At 33.6% G+C, this 21242-nt stretch overlaps 2 protein-coding genes across 3 annotated transcripts; one reads left to right on the top strand and one right to left on the bottom strand.

The window, feature by feature from the left end:
• Positions 1–1060: 1060 nt before the first annotated feature.
• On the bottom strand, positions 1061–13884 carry LOC130644202 (dnaJ homolog subfamily B member 1-like). Its single transcript, XM_057449711.1, has 4 exons — positions 13527–13884; positions 5980–6183; positions 3338–3521; positions 1061–2666 (listed from the first exon to the last, which is right to left on the bottom strand). Exons 2-4 carry the CDS (start codon positions 6136–6138, stop codon positions 2008–2010), a joined length of 1002 nt encoding a protein of 333 aa, XP_057305694.1. The 5' UTR covers positions 6139–6183; positions 13527–13884; the 3' UTR covers positions 1061–2007.
• On the top strand, positions 9466–20758 carry LOC130644198 (ATP-dependent DNA helicase PIF1-like). 2 transcript variants are annotated; one of them, XM_057449705.1, is made up of 15 exons: positions 9466–9653; positions 11422–11485; positions 12408–12548; positions 14732–14830; positions 15128–15250; positions 15681–15960; positions 16081–16118; positions 16231–16295; positions 16753–16831; positions 16913–16946; positions 17157–17218; positions 18673–18802; positions 19281–19387; positions 19465–19629; positions 19814–20758. In XM_057449705.1, the coding sequence occupies exons 1-15, from the start codon at positions 9590–9592 to the stop codon at positions 20625–20627; spliced, it is 2265 nt and encodes a 754-aa protein (XP_057305688.1). In that variant the 5' UTR covers positions 9466–9589; the 3' UTR covers positions 20628–20758. The 2 variants fall into 2 exon arrangements, with proteins under 2 accessions (XP_057305688.1, XP_057305689.1); XM_057449706.1 differs by having other exon boundaries at positions 9568–9653; positions 11422–11749.
• The last annotated feature ends 484 nt before the right edge of the window (positions 20759–21242 follow it).

The following is a 21242-nucleotide window of genomic DNA, read 5'->3' as shown; positions in this document are numbered from 1 at the left end:
CCAAATAAAATCAATTTCACAAGGATTGCGGATTGAAAGATGTATATACATAACTTGCTTGAAAAAGATGCCTTATTAAATATTTCCGGCACTCAAGTAAGCGCTTATTATGAGCGCACTTATTCGAAGAGATGCGACAAATGGAAAAATCACATTAAGCTTGACCACGTTTATTCAATATTTCTGTTCATACACTTCCTAACGTAATATCTGTCACCGCAGCTTTTATAACACGAAACAGTCAATTTTGGTCAAAAAGAATGTTTATATTTTTGTTTATATAACACGATTTTTAAAACTCCAGCCTTAACATGCATAAAGATTTCGTATCTTCGAGTTTTGGTATCCTTTGGGTGTCACCTTTTAAAAAAGCCGGCTAAAGTGACTAAATTTTTGCTAAATGACTATTGATTTTTTGCCGACTAACAAATCTTATCGATTTTTTTACCGATCACCATGTTTTTCCGACTTTTCTTTTTTGTTTGGCCTTTTTCATTTTTTGCCGATTTTTTACTTGACCGTCCTTAAAACTATAACGGAAATAAAGAGAAGACGAAAAACAGCCGTGTATCAGTCTCATTTTCTTTTTAAATTTCAAGTGAGCGTATCAGAGAGAGAAAGGAAGACGAGAAGAAAAGAAAGTTAGGGAATAAGGTAGAGAAAATGTTCAAATGAAAGAAAATAATCATTGACATTCACGATTAATATAATTTTCATTGTCCTCTTGAAAGTTTTTATTGAAAGAAAAAAAGCTTGAAAATTAAAACTTGAAATGCAAAATGAAGTGACTTTTCGTTTTCGCCCTTTTTCGCGGAAGTTTCTTCCTTTGGACATTTCAATAAAGCAAAACGCAAAAGTTCTTTTACGCGAAATCATAGCCAACTTAAAAAATCTTCCAAGCTTCCAAGCAAATTTAAGGCTCCTACATTCGTTGGTATCAAAAAAATTAATGACACATGGATAGAGATTATACATTACAATCTTTTCCTGTTTGGTCTTAATTAGTAAAAGTCCCACCCAACGCGAGTGTACTGTGGTTTAAGCGTGAAAAAAAGATTAATTGTCTAGAGAGAATTTCTTCACGCCATACGTAACCATAAAACGTGTAATGATAACGTACACGTAAACACAAGTTCAAGTGGAACTAAGGAGGAGGCGGTAACCAAACACTTACAAATAAATAAAAAGTAACACTCTTATAAAAACGTCAATCTCGTTCCCAGGGATTCTTTTTCTCTTTCTGATATGTGGCTGGCGCGAAAGAAGTAGTTACTAAGGGAAAAAGAAACCCTGGGGACGAGATTGATAAAAACGTCAGTTTCATTTTCATACGAAACATGAAGAAACGTAATTTTTTGGTACTTAAATTTTAACACAAAAACCTATTATGAATGGTATTAACACTAGTGTAAGAAAGGTATAATTACAATACTTAACAAAGAATTTTTTCTGATTTCACAAAGCGGTGAAAACAACTGTCAAGATTTTTTTAAGAAACAATGAAAGAAACATGAGGCTGAGATTGATGGTTCTGTGAACTGCGATTACTTGCAAAATATTTAAAAGAATTTAGGACGGGAAAACTTACTCTATAAATGCTCTATAAATAAAGTTCTTTCCAAAAAGCATTTCAAAGGAACCAAGTTCTGAAAATATTTAGTTAAGAATTACATAGCTTGAATGTAAAAACTGTTTCTTACGTGTAAAGAAATATTACAGGCGAAGCTCTTAAGGGAAGGTGTTTGTGGAGGAAACTTTTGGGATACAGCGTTACTGTAATATATTCGCATTTTGCAGAAAACTTTTGAGGTAAAAATAAAAAGTAAAAAAAATTGGCGGTTCTACCAAATTTTCAGCAAAAACTGCAAAAGTTTCTTCTGTAAAAACGTTCTTTTCTTAATGGTTCCACTAAACGAAAATACTTTTGAATAAAAATATAAATTTTAAGTATACTTTATAAATTCGCAACTATAAATGCTAGTAGCATTTTCTTTCTTCTAATTTCAACTAATCCGGTAAAATTTGCTTCAGTGAATTTTTCTGTTCAGGTGATAAATTTTTCGGGAATAAAATTTCAAACTCTACAATTAGATCTGCTCTCCTTTCAGGTGTTTTGGGGAGGGGCAGACCCTCTTCCTTAATAATCCTTTTTGTAGTCGGAGAAGCTTGGGAAACCTCCACTCCGATATGGCGTCCATCTATCGTCGGTACGTCAACGTGGACACCAATCAGTGCTTGTTTCAACGAAATTTTATGTCGATAGATTAAATTATTATCTGCGTCTCGAGTGAATGTTTTGTGTGGTTTGTCAACGATTTTGAACACAATATCAGCCGGAGTGCTACCAGATGTTTGATTTCCTTCTTTGGGGAAAGTAATTTTGGTTCCTTCTTTCCATCCTTTTTTTATTTTTATTTCTAAAATTTTAGGTTCGGATCTAGTTGTGTTGGTCCCAGGTACAAGAACATTCCGAGTTATTTTCATTTTTTTGGTTGCACCGGTAAAAAGTTCTTCGAAAGTAACCGGTAAATTCTGTTCAACAGCCGGGTCTTTGCGGGAGCCACCCATACTAGAGAAGGCACTCATGTGCGGCATACCACCCATGCCTCCAATACCTCCCATACCACCCATGCCTCCACTAAAACTTCCAAAATTCTCAAACATATCTAAAGGTAAAAAATATAAGTGAGAAAGAATGTATGAATGAAAAACTAAATCTAAAAACGAAGCATGAAACATTTTCAAAAATTATTTCAAAAAATTTTCAAGGATCAACCATGAGTATTCAATGGTTTTTTAATAAAAACGAAAACAGAAATTTTAACAAGGAAAAAAATTGTGAGCAGCTTCCATAGCCTGACGGCTTAAAATTAAAAACAAAAAAGAATAAGCAAAATTATTTTTTTAGAAATTTTTCCAATTGTTCAACTTTCCAGCAGTTTTTTAAATTCTTTTCTAGAAGATTTAAGAAGCTTCCAGGAGTAGTCCAGTTGTATTGGGAGTACGCAATTCCGACCGTTTAAACATCGCCGCTCAATAGGCCTAGGAGTTTTAAGAAGCTTTCAGGAGTAGTCCTGCTATGATGGAAGTACGCAACTCTCAAAGTTTAAACATCCGTACTCAACATGCTCAATTACAATTGCATACATGATTGCAGCGCTTTTAGTTTTTTATTAGTGGCTAAAAAAGTTGTTCGTTAGCAAACGCTTGAAAGCTGTTAGAGTACAAACATTGCGGCAAAAAAAGAAATAATGCGCATGCGCAGATGCTACACACTGAGAGCTACAGGCTTTAAACAGTTGTTGCAACATACGCATTTCAATAAAAAGACAATCACCTTTAAACGGATCTTCGTCTCCAAAGAAGTTGCGGAATGTTTCATGTGGATCAAATCCAGAGAAATTAAAGTCGCCAGGGTTGAATCCGGAAAATTCAGCACCAGAAAATCCTCCAGCTTGTCCTTTCAACCCTTCTTCACCGTACTTGTCATAGATTTCCCTCTTCTTCGGATCACTGAGCACCTTAAATGATAACAAGGTACCAAATGGGTTTGAACACTCACACCACAAAGCAGGAAACCTCAATTTTGTCTCTCAACTGTTGTCCTAGGATTTTATATATTTCAGTTCAGGATGAAATACCCAAACCGTAATTTTTGTCAAATTTTTGATTTTTACATCTTTGGAAAGCTTATAATTTAGAGAGTATTTACTTAAAATAGAAAAATCTAAATTTCTAACAGTAAAAAGATTAAAAAAGGAAAAATATTATAAAACAAACATTTTTTCATTTTTGTTTAAATTTTTGCTTGATAACACCCTGCGTTTTAGGCTGAAGCATTTATAAATATGGAGACAAAACTAAAAAATTAATGTTCTAGGCAAGCTGATCTCTTAAACATTGTCTGTTTATTTTCTTAAAAATGAATTGTTAAGATTTTATCAATGAAAAGGTACGCTGTATCCTTAATAAAAAAGCATGTTGAACATGATGGTGGCATTGAATTTTTGTGTCACCTATCTATGTGAAAATTGGTCCCAAAATTTTTGAACTGCTTTGTATTTTTATAAACAGTTGACGCAGAATAAAGCATGCTTAATATAACCGTTACAAAAAAATATGCTGAACATGACATTAACATAAAAAGTTCATTTTTGTTTGGTGATATGCTCCAAAAGTTTTACTTTAAGGTGACGGTATACCTTTATTGTATCAAAATATCGAATTTTTTTATTAGCCATTTATACTAAAGAAACGACGATCTTTCTAATGGTGAAACTATTTATTTATTTTCCGAAAGGAAATATTGATTTTATCCAAATAAGTAACTTTTTTTTCTGATTGGTTTTTCACACCTCAAATTGAATAAGAGTTAAGGGAGAATGTTTTTTCCTTTCCGAAAAGAAATTACCATCTGAAAAAAAAACCACCTCAAATCTTTCAGTTATAAAAATATATGCCATCCTGTTCTGTTTCTGCAAGTCACAGAAAAATGTTAACCGACGTAAAAAGTTCTATTTCTATGGTATTCTTAGTAAAGTCTTTGTGAATAATAAACTTTAAAAGGACAACCTTCTGAATATTCAGTGCCTTAAAAGTGTGAAGGTATCACCATCGGTATGAGTATGCTTGAAAGGCGTGTTGTTTTTTCCTATACCATCTATTACATTTCAAATCTCTTTTACAAAACTGCAGAAAGTGCTACTGTGCTGAAGCCAACGTGTTTATCTAAAAGCGATTTTATTTTTATTTTTAAAAAATCAACAATTCTCTAAATATTACATCTTAAAGACGAAAGTTGAAGTTAAAAAATGGCTTTTTTAGAAAAAGTAAAAAAACAAAACAATCACAGGGACTTGAGGAAAATTATTAAAAAATTGTTTTTACATACATCTATCACAATTTAAAAGAACCACGAATGAGATTTGGAAATGAAGTAGTTTTGTAAATGAAGTCACTTTTCTGAAGTTTTCACTTTTCTTTTCAAAAATGTCTCTGCACTTTTCAAGAGTTCAAATGTTTCAAATTATTTTTATACCATTTGATAGGTGTTTAAAAATGCTTTTTGGTGACGTATGAATGGATAAACTTTGATTAACTATCACTGAAAAAAATCGCAATTTAAAAAACCATGCTCAAAAGGTATACCGCCACCTTAACAGGGAAGTGGCCCAACATTGAAAATGCGCCAGCTGCACTTTCAACAAAATTATAAAGCAATCCACTCCACCACCCAGAAACGCTTTGAAAATTTTGTGAAATTTTAGCTGACATCAGCAAAAATTAGCAACAAGCTAGCTAAATAACCTAAAATCCGAAGTCAGGTGTAAACATTGACAAGTGAACTTTGAAAAGTAAGGATTCTGTGTTACTTATAGATGAAAAAAAATTATGGATAAAAAAATGCCAAGTGCCATTAAAAATTATAAAGGCTGAAAAAAAACGGCACTTCTTAAAAGACACTAGTCAGGGGATAATTTAATAAACAAACTCTAAAGACAGGAGGGTTTTTTGCTCATATATACTTTTGACTTAAATTAAACTATAATTTCTCACAAGCCTGTTCAATTTTTTTTACTTGTGTTTGGACTGTTGTTTATAAAGAACAGCAAATTTTAAGTAGCATAGGATATATTTAAACTGCGTATAATTGTGTTTTTCATTTCATTAATTTAAGTTTCATTATAACTTAACTAGTTATTTAAACCCATGGAAGAATACACTTAAAAATTTTTTTAAAACTAATTGTGCTTGGTATCACAAAACAGTTTGTTGTTTTTTATTAAAAGACAAACAATCAATTAAAATTTTAACAACAATAATAACAACGTTAAGTACCTGTGACTTTACCAGTGCAATAATATACAAAAACACCTGTCACAGTAACACACATTAAAATTCCCAGCTATAGCTCACTACATAGATATTTTCAGCCATAGAAAATTTTTTTCCTGAAACTGTATATAATATAAAACCTACTTCATATGCCTCACCAACTTCTTTGAAAGTATCTGAAGCACCTGGGTCTTGGTTTTTGTCAGGATGGTACTTCAAAGCAAGTTTACGATATGCTTTCTTTAAATCTGCTTCAGAGACATCTCTTGAAACATTTAAAATTTTGTAGTAATCCTTCCCCATGTCTTTGAGTAATCTTTATAATTAGATCACCTAAATGTTTTTGATCTAAAAATAAGCAATAAGCAAATTTGAATTTAACCTGAGGTATTCTTGCTTTTTTCACATATTTAGCTTGAGATTATTCTTATTTCCTTATCATTTTCAGCCATTTCCAGCTTTATATTGCTCTTATAAAATTGTTTTATTTCAAAGTGTATCTGATTTTGCATAATTTTCTTGTTTACTTAAAACATTTTAAAAAGTTAGTGATAACAAAAATGTATTTCAACAAAACACTTGCCTAGCCTTTGTGTCAATTCCGAAAGATTTACTTAAAAGAAACCAGGAGCAGAAAAGATAAACGCTCCAATTTATACATGGACAAAATATTAATCATTAGCTTTTATTTACTCATATTCAAGCCCTTCCTTAGGATCCTGGGTCTTAGTTTCCAGTATATATAGTATTTTGGAGTATTTGCATTATTTAAATGCAAACTAGATCTAACTGTCAGGGATAACTGCAAATTAGGCTATGTCTTATTAGTCTACGATAGGCTATTTAGGCAATCTATCTCTCCTAATTAGGACATAAACATGATTTTTGTTAATACATTTTTGCTATCAATAACTTTAATATTCACATATATAATTTTTGCTGCCTATCACTGTTTGTTGCATAGTAGCAACAATTTTATCAGCTAAAACCATTCTATAAAACCTCTTACAATCCAAATATATTTATCTTTATTATTTGTGCTGTCAGAAGATATAGTGTTTAGTTTGCTTTGATTTATAAACACATACGCTGTGTTACGACTCCGCTGTTTTACAATCAGGGTTGCCTTTGAATTTTCAACATGGCTGCGCATAGCCTAAATAGTCCATTTCTCGCTAATAAGCCAATGCATCATCATCATCATTCTTGGCTTAACGTCCGTTTTTCATGCTAGTATGGGTTGACCCTCTTCCAATCTGATCTAGACTGTGGATCTAAACTCAACTTCCTCTGTATCAAGTCTGTCCTTATAACCTCCTGCCAAGTCTTTCTTGGTCTGCCTCTGGGCTTTGCCCCAGGAACTATCAAGTCTCTACACTTTCTTATCCAATTATCCCCCTCCATTCTTTCCAAGTGCCCCAGCCAATTCAATCTTCTTATCTGGATAACATCTTTAATTCTACGGAGACTTAGCCTGCTTCTTAGCTCATCTGAACTCTTTCTGTCTCTCAGACTGGCGTTACACATCCACCTAACCATTCTCATATCATTCCTTTCTAAATGGTCAAGATCTTCCTGCTTCACTGCCCATGTCTCACTACCGTACAACATAACACTTCTTACACAGGCCTCATACAACCTACCTTCTAACTCAATTGACAAGACTCTGCTAGTCAACAAAGGAAGTAACTCTCTGAACTTTTTCCAAGCAGAACCTATCCTGCAAGTAACACTTCTTCCAACACCCCCTTCACTGCCCAACATATCACCTAAGTAACAGAAGTTCTCAACTATCTCTAATGAGCCACTGTTGTACATCATTGAAGCTGGAAATACTTCATTCTCTAAAAAAAGAGATCTCACCTTTGCAACACTTGCATACAAACTGAATGTCAGCTCTTAACCTTCCACTAATACTACTGCACTTTTTATGTACCCAATTCTTGCAAGTCTGACAAAAAATTGAGTTACTACCAACCCCTTTCCTGCAAACTTCAGAAGGCCACTTTCCTACTACAAGGTCACACTTGGCTGCAATGCTACTAATCATGACTTTAGACTTTTCTTTGTTCACCCTTAGCCCTTTCTCTTCTAGTCCTTTCTTCCACTTCTCAAACTTTTCAACTAATTCTTCCATCGACTCTGCTATGATAACCAAATCATCTGCATACAATAATTCCCATGGACAACCTGTTCTGAACTCCATCGACAGCGCTTCTAAGACTAGAACAAACAACAAAGGACTAAGTACAGAACCCTTGATGTACACCAACATTTACACTAAGTTCATCACTAAGTGAATTGTTAATCCTGACACAACTTCTAGCATTGCTGTACATAGACTGTACCATCGTAACTAGCCACTCATCCACACCTAATTTTCTTATAGCCCACCGAATAACTTTACGTTGCACTCTATCAAAAGCTTTCTCTATAAAGGCAAAATAGTGATTCTTTCTCTTTCCTAAATACTGGAGCCTGAGTAAAAATATTGCATCTGTAGTGCCAACCTGGAACAAAACCAAATTGCATCTTATCTATATCAATTCTAATGCAAAGACTATTAATGTATAATTTTTAGATACGCAAAGCAAACTATAGGACCAACCAAACTCTGAAGAAAGATGGCACAACTCGACAGCCGGGAGTTGTCTAATAGAGCGTGGGCCCTCATTGGGTCTGCGTAGCTCAAAATGAGCATTAAATACTCTAGGACACTCCATCTAAGCCAGGGCCCCTCCTGCAAATAATAGACAGGGTATATCCCTTGATATTGTTGGTGGGGCTACTAGCAGCCATGTAAAAAAATGCACATCTATCTATCTACAGAGTTTTCAAGATAATCGTGAAAAAAGAAAATGAATCTCTTAAATAAAAGATGATCTTCTAACTAGTCTATGGGAAATCTCATAACTATGCTATCTAGCTACTGCCCAAACTTATTGGGAGTGATAGTTTAATTTGCGGAAATTTGCAGTTGTTGCCCCACTGTCTAACATAATAGAAGCACATCGTTGTGTTGAACAGTGATTTCGTATTTAGTCTATGTGGGAAATGAATGAACCATATAACGGGTAGTTTTACCCCAAACAGGAAAAATGCTAGCTGCTCTAGCTATATATATATATAGCTGCTAGCTTACACTTATCGTGGCAGCTACAATCATGGTAGCTAAAATTATTAAAAAAGGTATTATAACGCTGGTCAGTAAAGCAAAATAAAACATAGGATGCACAGAACAAGAAAAAAAACGGAATAATAGAGGGCTATAAAATAATAAGACAACTCGTTTTCCTATTCTTCTTTTTCTTCTTCTTCTATGCCCTTCCCTTTCGATTTGTAAAAACAGTGTTTTATTTATCTTAAGCTAGCGCAGATGACTTTAAAGTCATTTGCTTCTGTAGACTAATCCCTTTTCACTTTCATTATCTTAGTTTGTCTTACTTACCCAAATTAACAAACTAAAACAACCTAAAGAAGTCAAAAATAGCGGTAAAGTGGCTATAGCGTGATGTATCGGAATCGCACATAAACGTTGTATATTTTGTAAATATTGTTAGGAGATTTTAAAGTCCGAGATCCGCTGTATATACTTGTGAAAAATACATTAAAAAGTAACCCAAAAAGGTAAACAGCAGAACGCGCCACATTATATAGCAAGCTGGAGTTACCGTTTAGATCGGTCAACACATTTTACGATAGGTTTGTGTTCGCTTGTAATGTAGGAAACGATATATTTAGAAGCTTAACAAAAATGTGGAATTCAAAGTCGATGATGATGAAGAATGAAGAAAGTTTAGTTAAACCACAACTTCAAGGTACGTCTACATAGCTAGCTAGCTAGCTAGTTTTCATTTAAAAGAGCATCCGTCCTCCAAGGCTTCAAGGCAATAAACAAACGGTGAACATCAGTGAGGGATGTCAAAGCTTTTCAGTGGCTAAGACCACAAAAATCTGGTAATTTATAGTAATTTGAGCACCAAAGACCAGTCCTCATAATCTATGAAATGCAATACTTAGCACTTACAAAAACTCATTTGTTTTCATAGCTGAAATCACTATTAGGCCATCATCAAAAATATGTTGTATTCGCATCCTCTGACCGACTCCCTTTTGGTAATATAAACCCGAGTCGGTAAGTCAGAAAAAGACCGGGAAAGATATTTTTCAAAAATAATTTTTTTTTCGCCAGAACTAATTCATGCAAAATTGACAAAAACTCACAAAAATTAATTTTGGTAAAAATTAATTCCTTTAGGGCACTCCTGTATTATTCAAGTATTCGCCCGAAAAAATCTGCATAGGCCCGAACAATGCCTGAAAAAAAAGACAGACACTAATATGATTAAAAAAAAATTTGAAAATTAAAATAAACTTACTATGTGGTAGCTAGTTTTTAAAAGAACTGTTTTGATTGTTTTTGATAAAGTTTACTTTATAAATAACTTATATATAAACTTTATTAACTCTTTTCTCTTCAAACGCTTTCTTACCAACTATCGTCCGCATGGTTAGTTACAAGGAATTGCATTTTAGGAATGTCCCGGGCTAGTTCGGAAAAGTGCGGGTGGTTTCGGGGGCAACCGCCAATTTTATTTGAAAAGTCGCCCGATCTCGCCCGTATATATCGGGCTTTTGCGGCTTATCGGCACTCTCTTTCCTGTGGCTACTGACAGTTTACAGGGCGGCAAAAATGGTCTACAAACGATGTCTATACTGTCTTGGCCCTGGGAACGAATTTGCTTGCTTCCATCTTAAAATCCCGGGAAAAATACGGCGACCAACTCATTTTTGCGGGGTCTTCAGGACGCGAACACAACATATTTTTGATGGTGGCCTTACTGGTCCTACTTTTAAATGGCTGGACGTTTTTTTAAAAAAAATTGAACCCACAGGACACCTAGCTAACATGTGCATGTGGATGGGCAAAATCCATGATGCTATCTGATCTTTGCTTGTGAAAAGAATTTGTGTTAGCATTGTGATTGTGATTTTAAGATTCGCAATTTAAGGTTTGCAATGTTCTTATTGGATAAGGATGTTCACAATATATTCTAATGATTTATCATTGTGTGTTTAGAATGAAAATGTGTTGTTTGTTTCTTAAATTTGATGTTCGTAATTTTTTGGACGATTTAAAAGATAAGTTTTTCTAGGCAAGCTTGTAACTGCCCTATATGTTTACTCACAAAATTTAATTGCAAACCGAAATACAGATCCCAAGTTATTGGGTCATTGGCAAAAAATTAAGAGGCCTGGGACGAGCAAACAAGTGTCAATTTGACCAATTCACTTTTAAAATATCCCTGTATTGATAAAGTAGGAATGCACATCCCTTAACAGGTCTAAAATTACTGGTGACAGAAAATGTCAAAATTTGCTATTTCTTAAATATGACATCATATTTTATGCAGCATAAATAAATCTTAAATTCTTTGAATGCGAATATCTTGAATAAAAAGAGTTTTTTTAATAAAAATTAAAAAGACTTTTTAACTAACTTTTTAAGCTTGATAATAAGCGTCCGATATCATTTGATACCTCAGGTTCCCTTTAAAATGTCAACACCTAACTTTTTTCTTTTAGATGCCGAGACAGAAAATCTTTCTTTAGAACAAAAGCTCGCTTTAGAATCTGTAAAAAATGGAAAGTATGGAAAATGATTTTCTTTTTCGCACAACCCTAGAAATCGCAAAAAAGGTACAAGGATTTTATTGAAACCACTATTCGGCGATTTGGTTCAGCTTTGTTGCCATAGTGATGATTGACATTTTGCTTAATTGACGCGTGGCCTTATGGTTAAGGAGTTCACTTCGTAATCACAAGGTCTGTGGTTCAGTCCACAGCGCGGGCATGTTTAGCAAATGCATTTACTACAGCTACGGGTCAACCCATGCCATGTAAGGGAAATAGGGTAGGTATTGCCGGTGTATACTTAATGCATACATTCTGAACGCAGAACCCACATTGATAACAGTGTTTCCAACACTGAAGTGGCTATATCCTGTATAAATATTCGGAATAATAATATAAAATCGCATTTGTGCTACATCCACCATTTTTATAATTTCGCAGGGTGAAAACAAACCTAGTTTGTAGGGGAAAGAATGCTAAAAAATATGGGAATTGAAGAATAATTAGCTAACAAAAGGTAACCACAGTAAAAATTTTGTCTGGAAATGATGCTTAGCTATATACATTTTGCTTCAAAAAATTATCTTTGCTCAAACTTCCTAACATTGTTCTTAAAAATCCAAAATGTGTCTAGTTCTGGACTCTCTTTAAAAATGGGAAACTTTTCACCTCCAAAAAAATTGTTATGATATCAAACTAAATCGCGGAATTCAGAGAGGGCTGTGTGGTGTTTCAATAGAGGGTAGAGGGGGTGGGGGCAGAGGTGGTACCTTTCTGTGGGGTGAATATTTAAGGGTAAGGCTAGATTCCTTGATTTGCGAAAATTACTAATGCTGTAAACCTAAAAGCATTCCTAAAACACTTGATATGTATATTTGTTACAATTATTTATGAAAAAACTTAAATTTTTCACTTTTTCTTTGATTTGTTTTTTATAGAAATGTTTTTATCACTGGCTCTGCAGGTGTTGGAAAATCATATTTATTAAATAGAATAATTAAATCACTTCCCAGATCAATCCATGTTACAGCTAGTACAGGTGTGGCTGCTTGTAACATTGGTGGGACAACCTTGCACAGGTATGCATCTAACTGTATGTATTAGTATGTCATTGTTTATTTCATATTTATTTTATTATTCAAGTAAACATTAGAGCAAAAAATGGACACCTTCTGTTCTGGTGCACAACAAAAAAACAATAATGCAAGTACCTGCTGGTTAGACAACCTGTGAATTGAAGTACAATCTTTAGCCCCCTTTTGAATTCATGTCTTCACTTGGCAATTGCTGAAGCGGATGTCAATGTGTGCTGAAGCAAATGCCAAGGAATAAACAAAAGATTTTGATTCACTTGATTGATAATTAGGCTACCTTATTTGCACCTTTGATTAGTGAAAAATCTATTTTACTTGTTAGTCTTCCTGTAAGTTAAATACATGTTTTTTTATAAGCATGACACTTATAACCATATTAGGCTCAAATAGAAAAAAATTTATTGCCCGGCTTTGGAAAATTGTTTTTATGTGTGCTTTTTCTTGTGTTATGGATATTTTAATTAGACAAAGATTTTTCTAATTTTTAGAAGACTTATATAACAATACTATACTGTTCGAACTTGCCTTGTATAATTGTACCTTTAGTTTTGTTGCTGTTTTTTTAAATAGTAGAAACAGGACCATCTTGTCTTATCCCTTATACCTTAAGGATGCGGTAGACCCTTTTGACACATGTTCAGTATATTCAAAATATCTTCTTAACATGTCCCTTTTTAAAAAACATTTTTATATATTATAAAACGTTGATAAATTCCCTACGAGTATATAAGAAAATAAATTTGTTAAAAAAAAACTAGAGTGGAGAAAAAAAATTCCAAACAAAAAAACACCCTCCCTTAAAGTTTTAATAACTCCCCTCCATCAATTTTTTCCTTTAAAAATACCTTGTTGTATTGCTCTTATTCAGCTGTACAATATCTTACTACATCTTTTCAAAAAAATTATTCGTTCTCAAGTTATAATGCATTTTGTCTAAAATACTACATAAATCCACGAATTTACCTTGTTGATGAATCATTCGTCGATAACTTGATAATTATTCAAATTTCTAAATAAAAAAGCAAGAATTTGTAGCCAGATGTGTAACTGTTTCCAAAAAATTTATTTCACCAGTTTTCAATGAAATGGGTGGGAGTTACCAACGCAAACAGGCAATGTATCGGCCAAATTTCTTATGGTACCTGTGCAAAAATGTGGCATTAGAATTTTAATAATTAATGACTCAAAACATTTTCGGTATAGAATTAAAGTAAGTTAAAAATTTGTATTGATAAGTGTGAAACATGGCTTCTAAACGTAAAAATAAAAAGGATGATAATAGAAAAATAAATATTAAAAAAGCAGCATGAAAAGAAAAAGATAAATTAAGTTTTTTAACAGTATAACTTCATTTGTATTTAAAAAATGCAGAATAATTTATACCTTGTTAAAAATAGTGTGCATGGTGAATTATATTTCAATACTTCAAAGTACAGAAATAAAGAAGTGTTTAAATTTGTGACTCATATTCCTGGGAAGATCAAAGATAATGTTATCAAAAAATACATTTTTCCCTGTTTTATCCCACCAAAATAACACATTTTATAATATATTTTTTCAAAAACTTACTGAAAAACTTAGCATAGAAGTTACATCCATGAAAAAAAATTAAAAAATTTTAACTCTAAGGGTCTACTGTATCCTTAAAGCAATGTTTATTAAGGTTCCAATTTTTTGCATAAACCTAATGTCGAATTTTCACTTGCTTATAAAAAACATGTATCCCAACAAAAAATAGTAAAAATAGTTGGTTTTCTAACAACTTCTAACAATAATTGTTGGAAATTTATTAAGGAAAGTATACTGTGTTACATCTTGTGCACTAACGAACCTTTTTTATGTAAGTAGCAGAAATTAGTAGAATAATTTTCTCCAACTGAGAGTATGCTATTGCTAAAAATGCAATATAAATTGTCCTTGTAAAACAGGAGTTTGCTGTTTGGGCAAATGGTGAAGGTTGCTTTAGAATGGAATCATGTTTTGATTTTCTGTTGTTTCGTTTATTCTCATTTTCAATTTTCGGTAAAAGTTTGTGGTCACAAGTTTTACTGTTACTGCATTTTTTTAGCCCAATTTGAAGCACAGTGTGCACCAACTTTTTTTTCTCAAATATTGCATCATGTTTGCATAAGGCAGATTAAATGACATTAGTTTGCTTTTATTTCCAGTTTTGCTGGGATTGGCTTGGGTGATAAAGACGCAGATGTGTTAGCACGTACTATATTAAAATATAAACATGAAGTAAGGCAAAGATGGCAAAACTGCAAGTATGTGTTTGTTGAAACTATATTTTAAAGAATGAGCTTTGCTTTCGTGAAGAGCAGAATTCTAAAGTTTTTCGAATAAACTTTTTAGAATACATATTCTTTTGTTCAGCATTTCGTAAAAAAAATGTGATTCAAAGTAACTAGAAGGAGGGAGACAAATATTTATTAGATGATTAAACATTTTGGAATAGATAGAATTTTATATTCTCCAAAGCTTCTTTCTTTAAAATATACTGCATATTTACGTCATAAACTGTTCTGCACCACTTGTAATCTACTGTTTTGAAAATACTTTAGAGTCTTAGTGATTGATGAAATTTCAATGATTGATGGAAATTTATTCACAAAAGTTGACGAAGTTGCTCGAGCTGTTCGAGGTTGTCCTTATTCTTTTGGTGGTATCCAAGTAATTCTTTGTGGGTAAGATCTTGGCAGAAAATTGCTGACATAAAAACTTCTGAATTGTGTTGACGATTACATATTTATCAGTAGAAATAATGGTTTTGTGTGTTTTAATGGTTGTAACAAATTTGAGAATTCTCTTGGTCAACACAAGTTGAAATGACTGAATCTATGATTTATCTGGTTTGTCACAAATATGAAAGGAAAGACAGTGAAAACAAAAATTAGTGAATCAAAAAATTGCATGCAGGCATTTTGTAAACTGTTACGTAACTGCTTCCGTTCAAGATAAAATAAATCCAGTTTTATAAATTCAATTTCTATCAAGTCTAGAAATTTTGTTACATGTTATTGTTACCACTAAGCATTTACTTGAAAATATAACTATTGTTAAGTTTTATTGAATAAATGTGTTTTTAATATAATATAATTTAATATAATTTTTCAGGGACTTTCTGCAGCTTCCTCCTGTTAAGGAAAATAAATTTGCTTTCGAAACAAAAGAATGGCAAGACCTGATCAATGAAACAATTGTGTTAAAGCAAGTGTTTCGTCAAAAACAAACTGGTTTTGTATCATTGTTGAACAGATTACGTTTGGGACGTATAACTTCCATTGATATGGAAGTGTTGCATTTATGCAGTGGAACAATATTTCTTGATGATGGCATCAAACCCACAAGGTTATATCCACACAGATACAAATGTGAGAAAGAAAATCTTCATGAGGTATATGATATGCATTGTGTTTTAAAAAAGTTTCATTTTCCCAACTGTGTGTATATCTTTTTAAATATCATCTTGCTTGTATTAGTCGCGACATGCTTTTATTTTCTCGTCTTGTTTTAGTTGAGTAAATTACCTGGAAAAACGCATGTTTTTGAAAGGTAAGTAAAAACAACATAAATATTCAAACTATTAATAAATTAGAGGGTTAAATCAGAGGCTATTTTTTTATCTTTAAAACTATATACATTCTCCTGTCAATCTTATTTATAGTGATGACTGGGGATATAACGATGCTTTTTTAGAACAGTTGCAGAAAAATGCGAGATACGCAAAAGGTAATATTTTCTAGAATACACCTCTTTGCAATACATTGTTATGGCATTGTTTACAGATGAAACAATGATGTCAAATGTTCTGTGTATAATCAGTGATTTATGAGGTTAGCCTCACTAAATTCCAGTGGTATACCCTGGCAATTGTTTCTAGGAGATAGCACAAAAGCAGTTTTAGTGTGTATATATACATGTTCAAGCTACAGAATTTAAGATTTTTGCCTAACTAGACAATGGCCCCACGTTGGTGTCAAACTTACGACCTATTGGACATGAGTCGAACCTGACTGAGATAGCAACCCCCAAATCAGTCACGATGAGAATGCAAGCGTTAGAAATATACATTTTACAGCTATTTTTCAGGTTGGCCCCTGTGTTTAGGTTTAAGATCACAACATACAGAATCAAAATTAATCCCCTTTAATAAAAGATTATTGGTTCATTTTCCTCTTTTTTTTAGTATTAGAGCTTAAAGTTGGAGCGCAAGTGATGCTTTTACACAACCGATGTGTTAAATCTGGTTTGGTAAATGGTGCCAGGTGAATAAAATATCAGGTTTGACTATTAATTCCACATGCTCTTTTGGTGGTATTCTTAACGTGAAAATTATATTTTTACAGGGGAGTTGTGATTGGATTTCATTCAGTAAACCAGGTATGTGTTTCTTAGTAACACCTAGTTATCCAGCTAGTTGGTAAATCAATTTTTTCGGTATTCTGGATCACTTTGAAAAAAATCATTAAATGTCCTTATAGTATTATAGTCTTCTCCAAAAATGGAAACATTTTTATTTATACGGCCAGTGCAGTAACCTCTAGAGAAACATGTATTCAATAAAATGTTACTTGCAACTTTTCTTTCCAGGCATGTGATGAGGACGATTGTGAAGAAGATGACAGTGGAGTGATAGGATATCCTATTGTCCGGTAGATACGTTTTTTTTTAATCGGGAAAATATTACTTGGTCATTAAATTCTATAAATGCTGTGTAGCACACATAACTTCTAATTACGCAAATTACGACATCTTTTTCGTGTAGTCCAATGTGCAAAGCTGCTTAATGTACAATCTCTGCAATTTTTTGATATCCATATTATAATACCCGTATGCGTTGACTAAAGTAAGGTTCGGAAAAATGATGTTTACCACCATGAAATTCCTTGTAAGCATTTATTTTGCAGACCCCAAAAAAACTAGTTTAAAAACTTTCAATAATTAACAGATTTGTATTTCCTTGTATCGAGATATAACTGGTCCAATCATCTTTCCCTTAGCCATAATCAACTTTGCTCAGCTCAATATTTACAATATGACAAAAAAATCGGTATAATTTGCAGTGTAACTATTTTTAACTTAAGATATTAGCAAATTTCAAAATAAAGCTTGATAGGGAAAAAAACAAAACGAATATAATATAATCTTAATGGAGGATTTTTTTTAAAAAAAAAAAAGCTGCATTTATTCTCAAATGTAGGTATACTTATCTGATCTGCTTATATTTATCCATGTGTTATTCGCTGCTTGAATTCTTTGATTTGACTTTTCTGGTTGTGATTGCGAAGTTGCCTGCAGATCACAAAAAGGAACAAATTAACATTTACTTTTCAATAGTGTGAATGACAGGTTGTATTTCCAGTTATCAGAAATTGTTTCCTCGGAGAATATAAATATTTTCCTCAAAAAATTATTTTTCTCAAAAAATTATTTTTATGTCCAATAAAGGCAGAACACAAAAACGCAACTCAGCATCAACCACATTTTATTAGTGTAGCTTATATTTCCTGTTAGTTGAAATTGCAAAATTAGGGTAGTATTACTATTGCTACTATTGTTTCATAGGTCTTCATTTGTGACATGCAGTTTCCGCATCTTGTTGTGTTTACTCTCTTAAATTGATAACTTTTTTGAAGATATTAGAACTAAGTCAGACCTAACCTAAGTCATTGTTGGCCAATTTAAGAAAAAAGCCCACGGTTTCAGAAAAGTTCGTCGACACATAAATGGGATTGCATAATCTAATGTGTATATTGAGAAAAGGAAATCGAAATGTAAACAAGCAAAGAGTGAGTAAATGTGGGTGGATGGGACTAAGTGGAGGGGGTAGGGCTGAGTGGATAGTGTAGGGCTGAGTGGATGGGGTAGGGCTGAGTGGATGGGGTGGGGCTAAGTGGAGGGGGTTGAGGGGGGTGGGTACACGGTTTAGTACTACCTAGAGTGTTTTGGAAACTAATCTATTTAGACTTAAACGATCAAAAAAGGAAGAAACATTGCTTTCATAAAGTTGTTTTTATTTTTCCAGCTATTTTTTATGTCCCCAATGAAACATAATAAAGCCAAACTGATTGTTTTATTCTGTTTTTATTAAGCATTCTTTGTTTAGATTTACTAATGGGATGGAGAGGGTAATTTCTACAGACCAATTGTCTGTTTCTGTTGCTGGCAAGACAGTTGCGTACAGAATGCAGGTACCACTTGCGCTGGCATGGGCGGTTAGTATACACAAATCTCAGGTGGGCTTGCTTCCAAAGTTCTTTCATAAATTTCATAGTTTACATTCCTTCCCGATTTAGTATTCGGCCCAACTATGTCTTTTTTGGTTAAAGAATTGCTTTAAGAAAAAAATAGTTAAATATGTTGACCCGTGGATTAATAGTTCAAGAGGCTGATCCGCAAAAAATTAACCTGCAGTTATTCTTTTGATCATTTCAAAACAAAAACGAGATCTCTTGATTTGATATCAGTCAAAATAGAATGAATGAGGCAACGGAATTTTCTCAAAAGTATCACTCTTCTTTAGACGATAGGCTGAGACATCTCAACTTGTGTGCAGGCACACTATCACAAGTTTAAAATACTCTTGTTGTAGTTTTAAAAATGGTCTAAAAGTAGAATTGTAATTCTGTTAAATTATCAACAAAAATTTGGACAATCACGTTTTTTTATGCCAAATCACCCAAACAGTTTATGTCTAACAAAAATTGTTTTTAGGGTATGACATTAGAGCGAATTGATATCGACATTGCGAAAGCGTTTGAACATGGTCAAGCGTATGTGGCTTTATCAAGAGTGACCAGTTTAGATGGGTTGCGATTGCGGTACGGTATGTTATATGTTATCGATCTGTAATGACTTCGATGACGTTATTTTAACTAAATCAATTTTTCTACTTTAGCGATTTCGATCCTGGCAGAATCACGGCCCATCCTAAAGTTATACATTACTACAAAAACATCGATCCGTCTTTGGATAAGTCGGCACAGGAAGGGGTGGAGGAGTTAAAAGCGTTTATTGAGTTGAGGAGAAATCCTGAAAAATACAGAGAATATTTACAAAGTTTGTAAGTTATCTCTGTTGTCTTCTTGAAACATAACCTGAAGATTTTTGGATTTTGGATCGATTCATTACTTATTAGAAAATTATATTCGCATTACATTTTCATTATCACTTTTTTGTTTCTTTTTAATGCAACACTGCAGTAGGTTTAAGAAGAAGAGTGTTCTATGTCCTGGTTGTATTTTTAGAATTCCTGTTAAATGCTCATCTGATACGGATTTTGAGCATAATTACTTCCAACACCAAGTAGAATCTAGTTCTTCTGTGAATCAACCAACAAAATTGTTAAGAATCGAAGATAACAATGTACTGGAGTCTCCTGGAAAATCGACGTACGCAGCAGTTAATGGCGTCTGCAAAAAAATAAAACCGCTAAAAGACATTCCTGTGAATAAACCTGTTTCAAACTCGTCACCAGACTTGGTAGAAACACCCGCGCTACTAAAAGCAGAAGAGAAGTTGGCGAATTGTATATCGGCGCTGGAAGAAATAAAAGTGGCTAATTCAAAGCGCGCGCTTAATTATAATTCTGAAGGGCCTGGATGTTCCAAAAATGATACCATAAATGTGGATGACGATTCAGATTTCGAGTGTGAACAGACTTCTGGTGTGTCAAATGTTGCTGTGCGAAGGTCTACTAGAAAAAGAAAACCTCCCATGAAGTTTAATCACGAGGTAACGATAATTCTTGAAAGCGACGAGGAGGAGGGTGAGAAGAGTACAAGTGATGTGGAACTTTTCGATGAAAAAAGTTGCGAACAAACCGTAAAATCTGCATCGCGAAACAATTCTCACAGCAAACCAAACTTCTTATCGACAATTTGTTCCGATTTATTAGAAATAAGTGAAAAAAAACAAAAACTCGACATGCCGTCATCAGATAAAGACGACGAAAAACGTGTTCAAGCCTTGTTAAAAGAAAAGCATGACTGGATAGAAGAAAAACGAAGGAAAGCTTTAGTAAGAAGATGGCAGTCATTAAAGCGGCAAAGTGTATCGTAGCTTTATCAATGTCATTAATTAGCACATTCATGCACTGTTCGGGGGTGTCCATTACAACATGTTTTTCGCGTGTAAATAATTTGTACATATTTTTTATACCTTAAGCGCGTGATTACATTCTTGGATAAGAACAGTTATGTTTCTCTTTTTGGCTTTAAAGCTAAATTCACAATTTTTTTTGCGTTGTGACGCGTCTGGACCATGGCGTTGCATTCGGTTTACCGCAGGTCGTTATGGTAAGTAAGTAAGTAACGGGAAGTGTTATCCTCCTTGGGGATTCCATCCTAACGGTTGGCTCTTCTTCCCTCCGACTGTAACTATGTTACATTACCGCCAGAGATACGTATAGCATTGCTCTAACTTGCTTCCCTCCCATACAAGCCGGTTAGCGGTCGCACCAAATGGGCTGATCACACTGCATAGACTCGAACCTGAAACCTTAAGATTGCAAGTTCGAATGCGTTACCACTACACCATCTCCGCTGCTAAGATTGGATGGAATCCCAAACTTACATTAGGCCTTTTTCTTCACCGCATGCTGATAAGAACATGAGGCAGTTTATGTGAACAAGAAAGCGCAAAGGTCACACGGCTAGGTTTGCATTAACTACATTA

The sequence above is a fragment of the Hydractinia symbiolongicarpus genome, chromosome 5, assembly GCF_029227915.1.
Source record: "Hydractinia symbiolongicarpus strain clone_291-10 chromosome 5, HSymV2.1, whole genome shotgun sequence".
Classification (NCBI taxonomy): Eukaryota; Metazoa; Cnidaria; class Hydrozoa; order Anthoathecata; family Hydractiniidae; genus Hydractinia; species Hydractinia symbiolongicarpus.
This window is presented reverse-complemented; position numbering and strand designations above follow the sequence as displayed.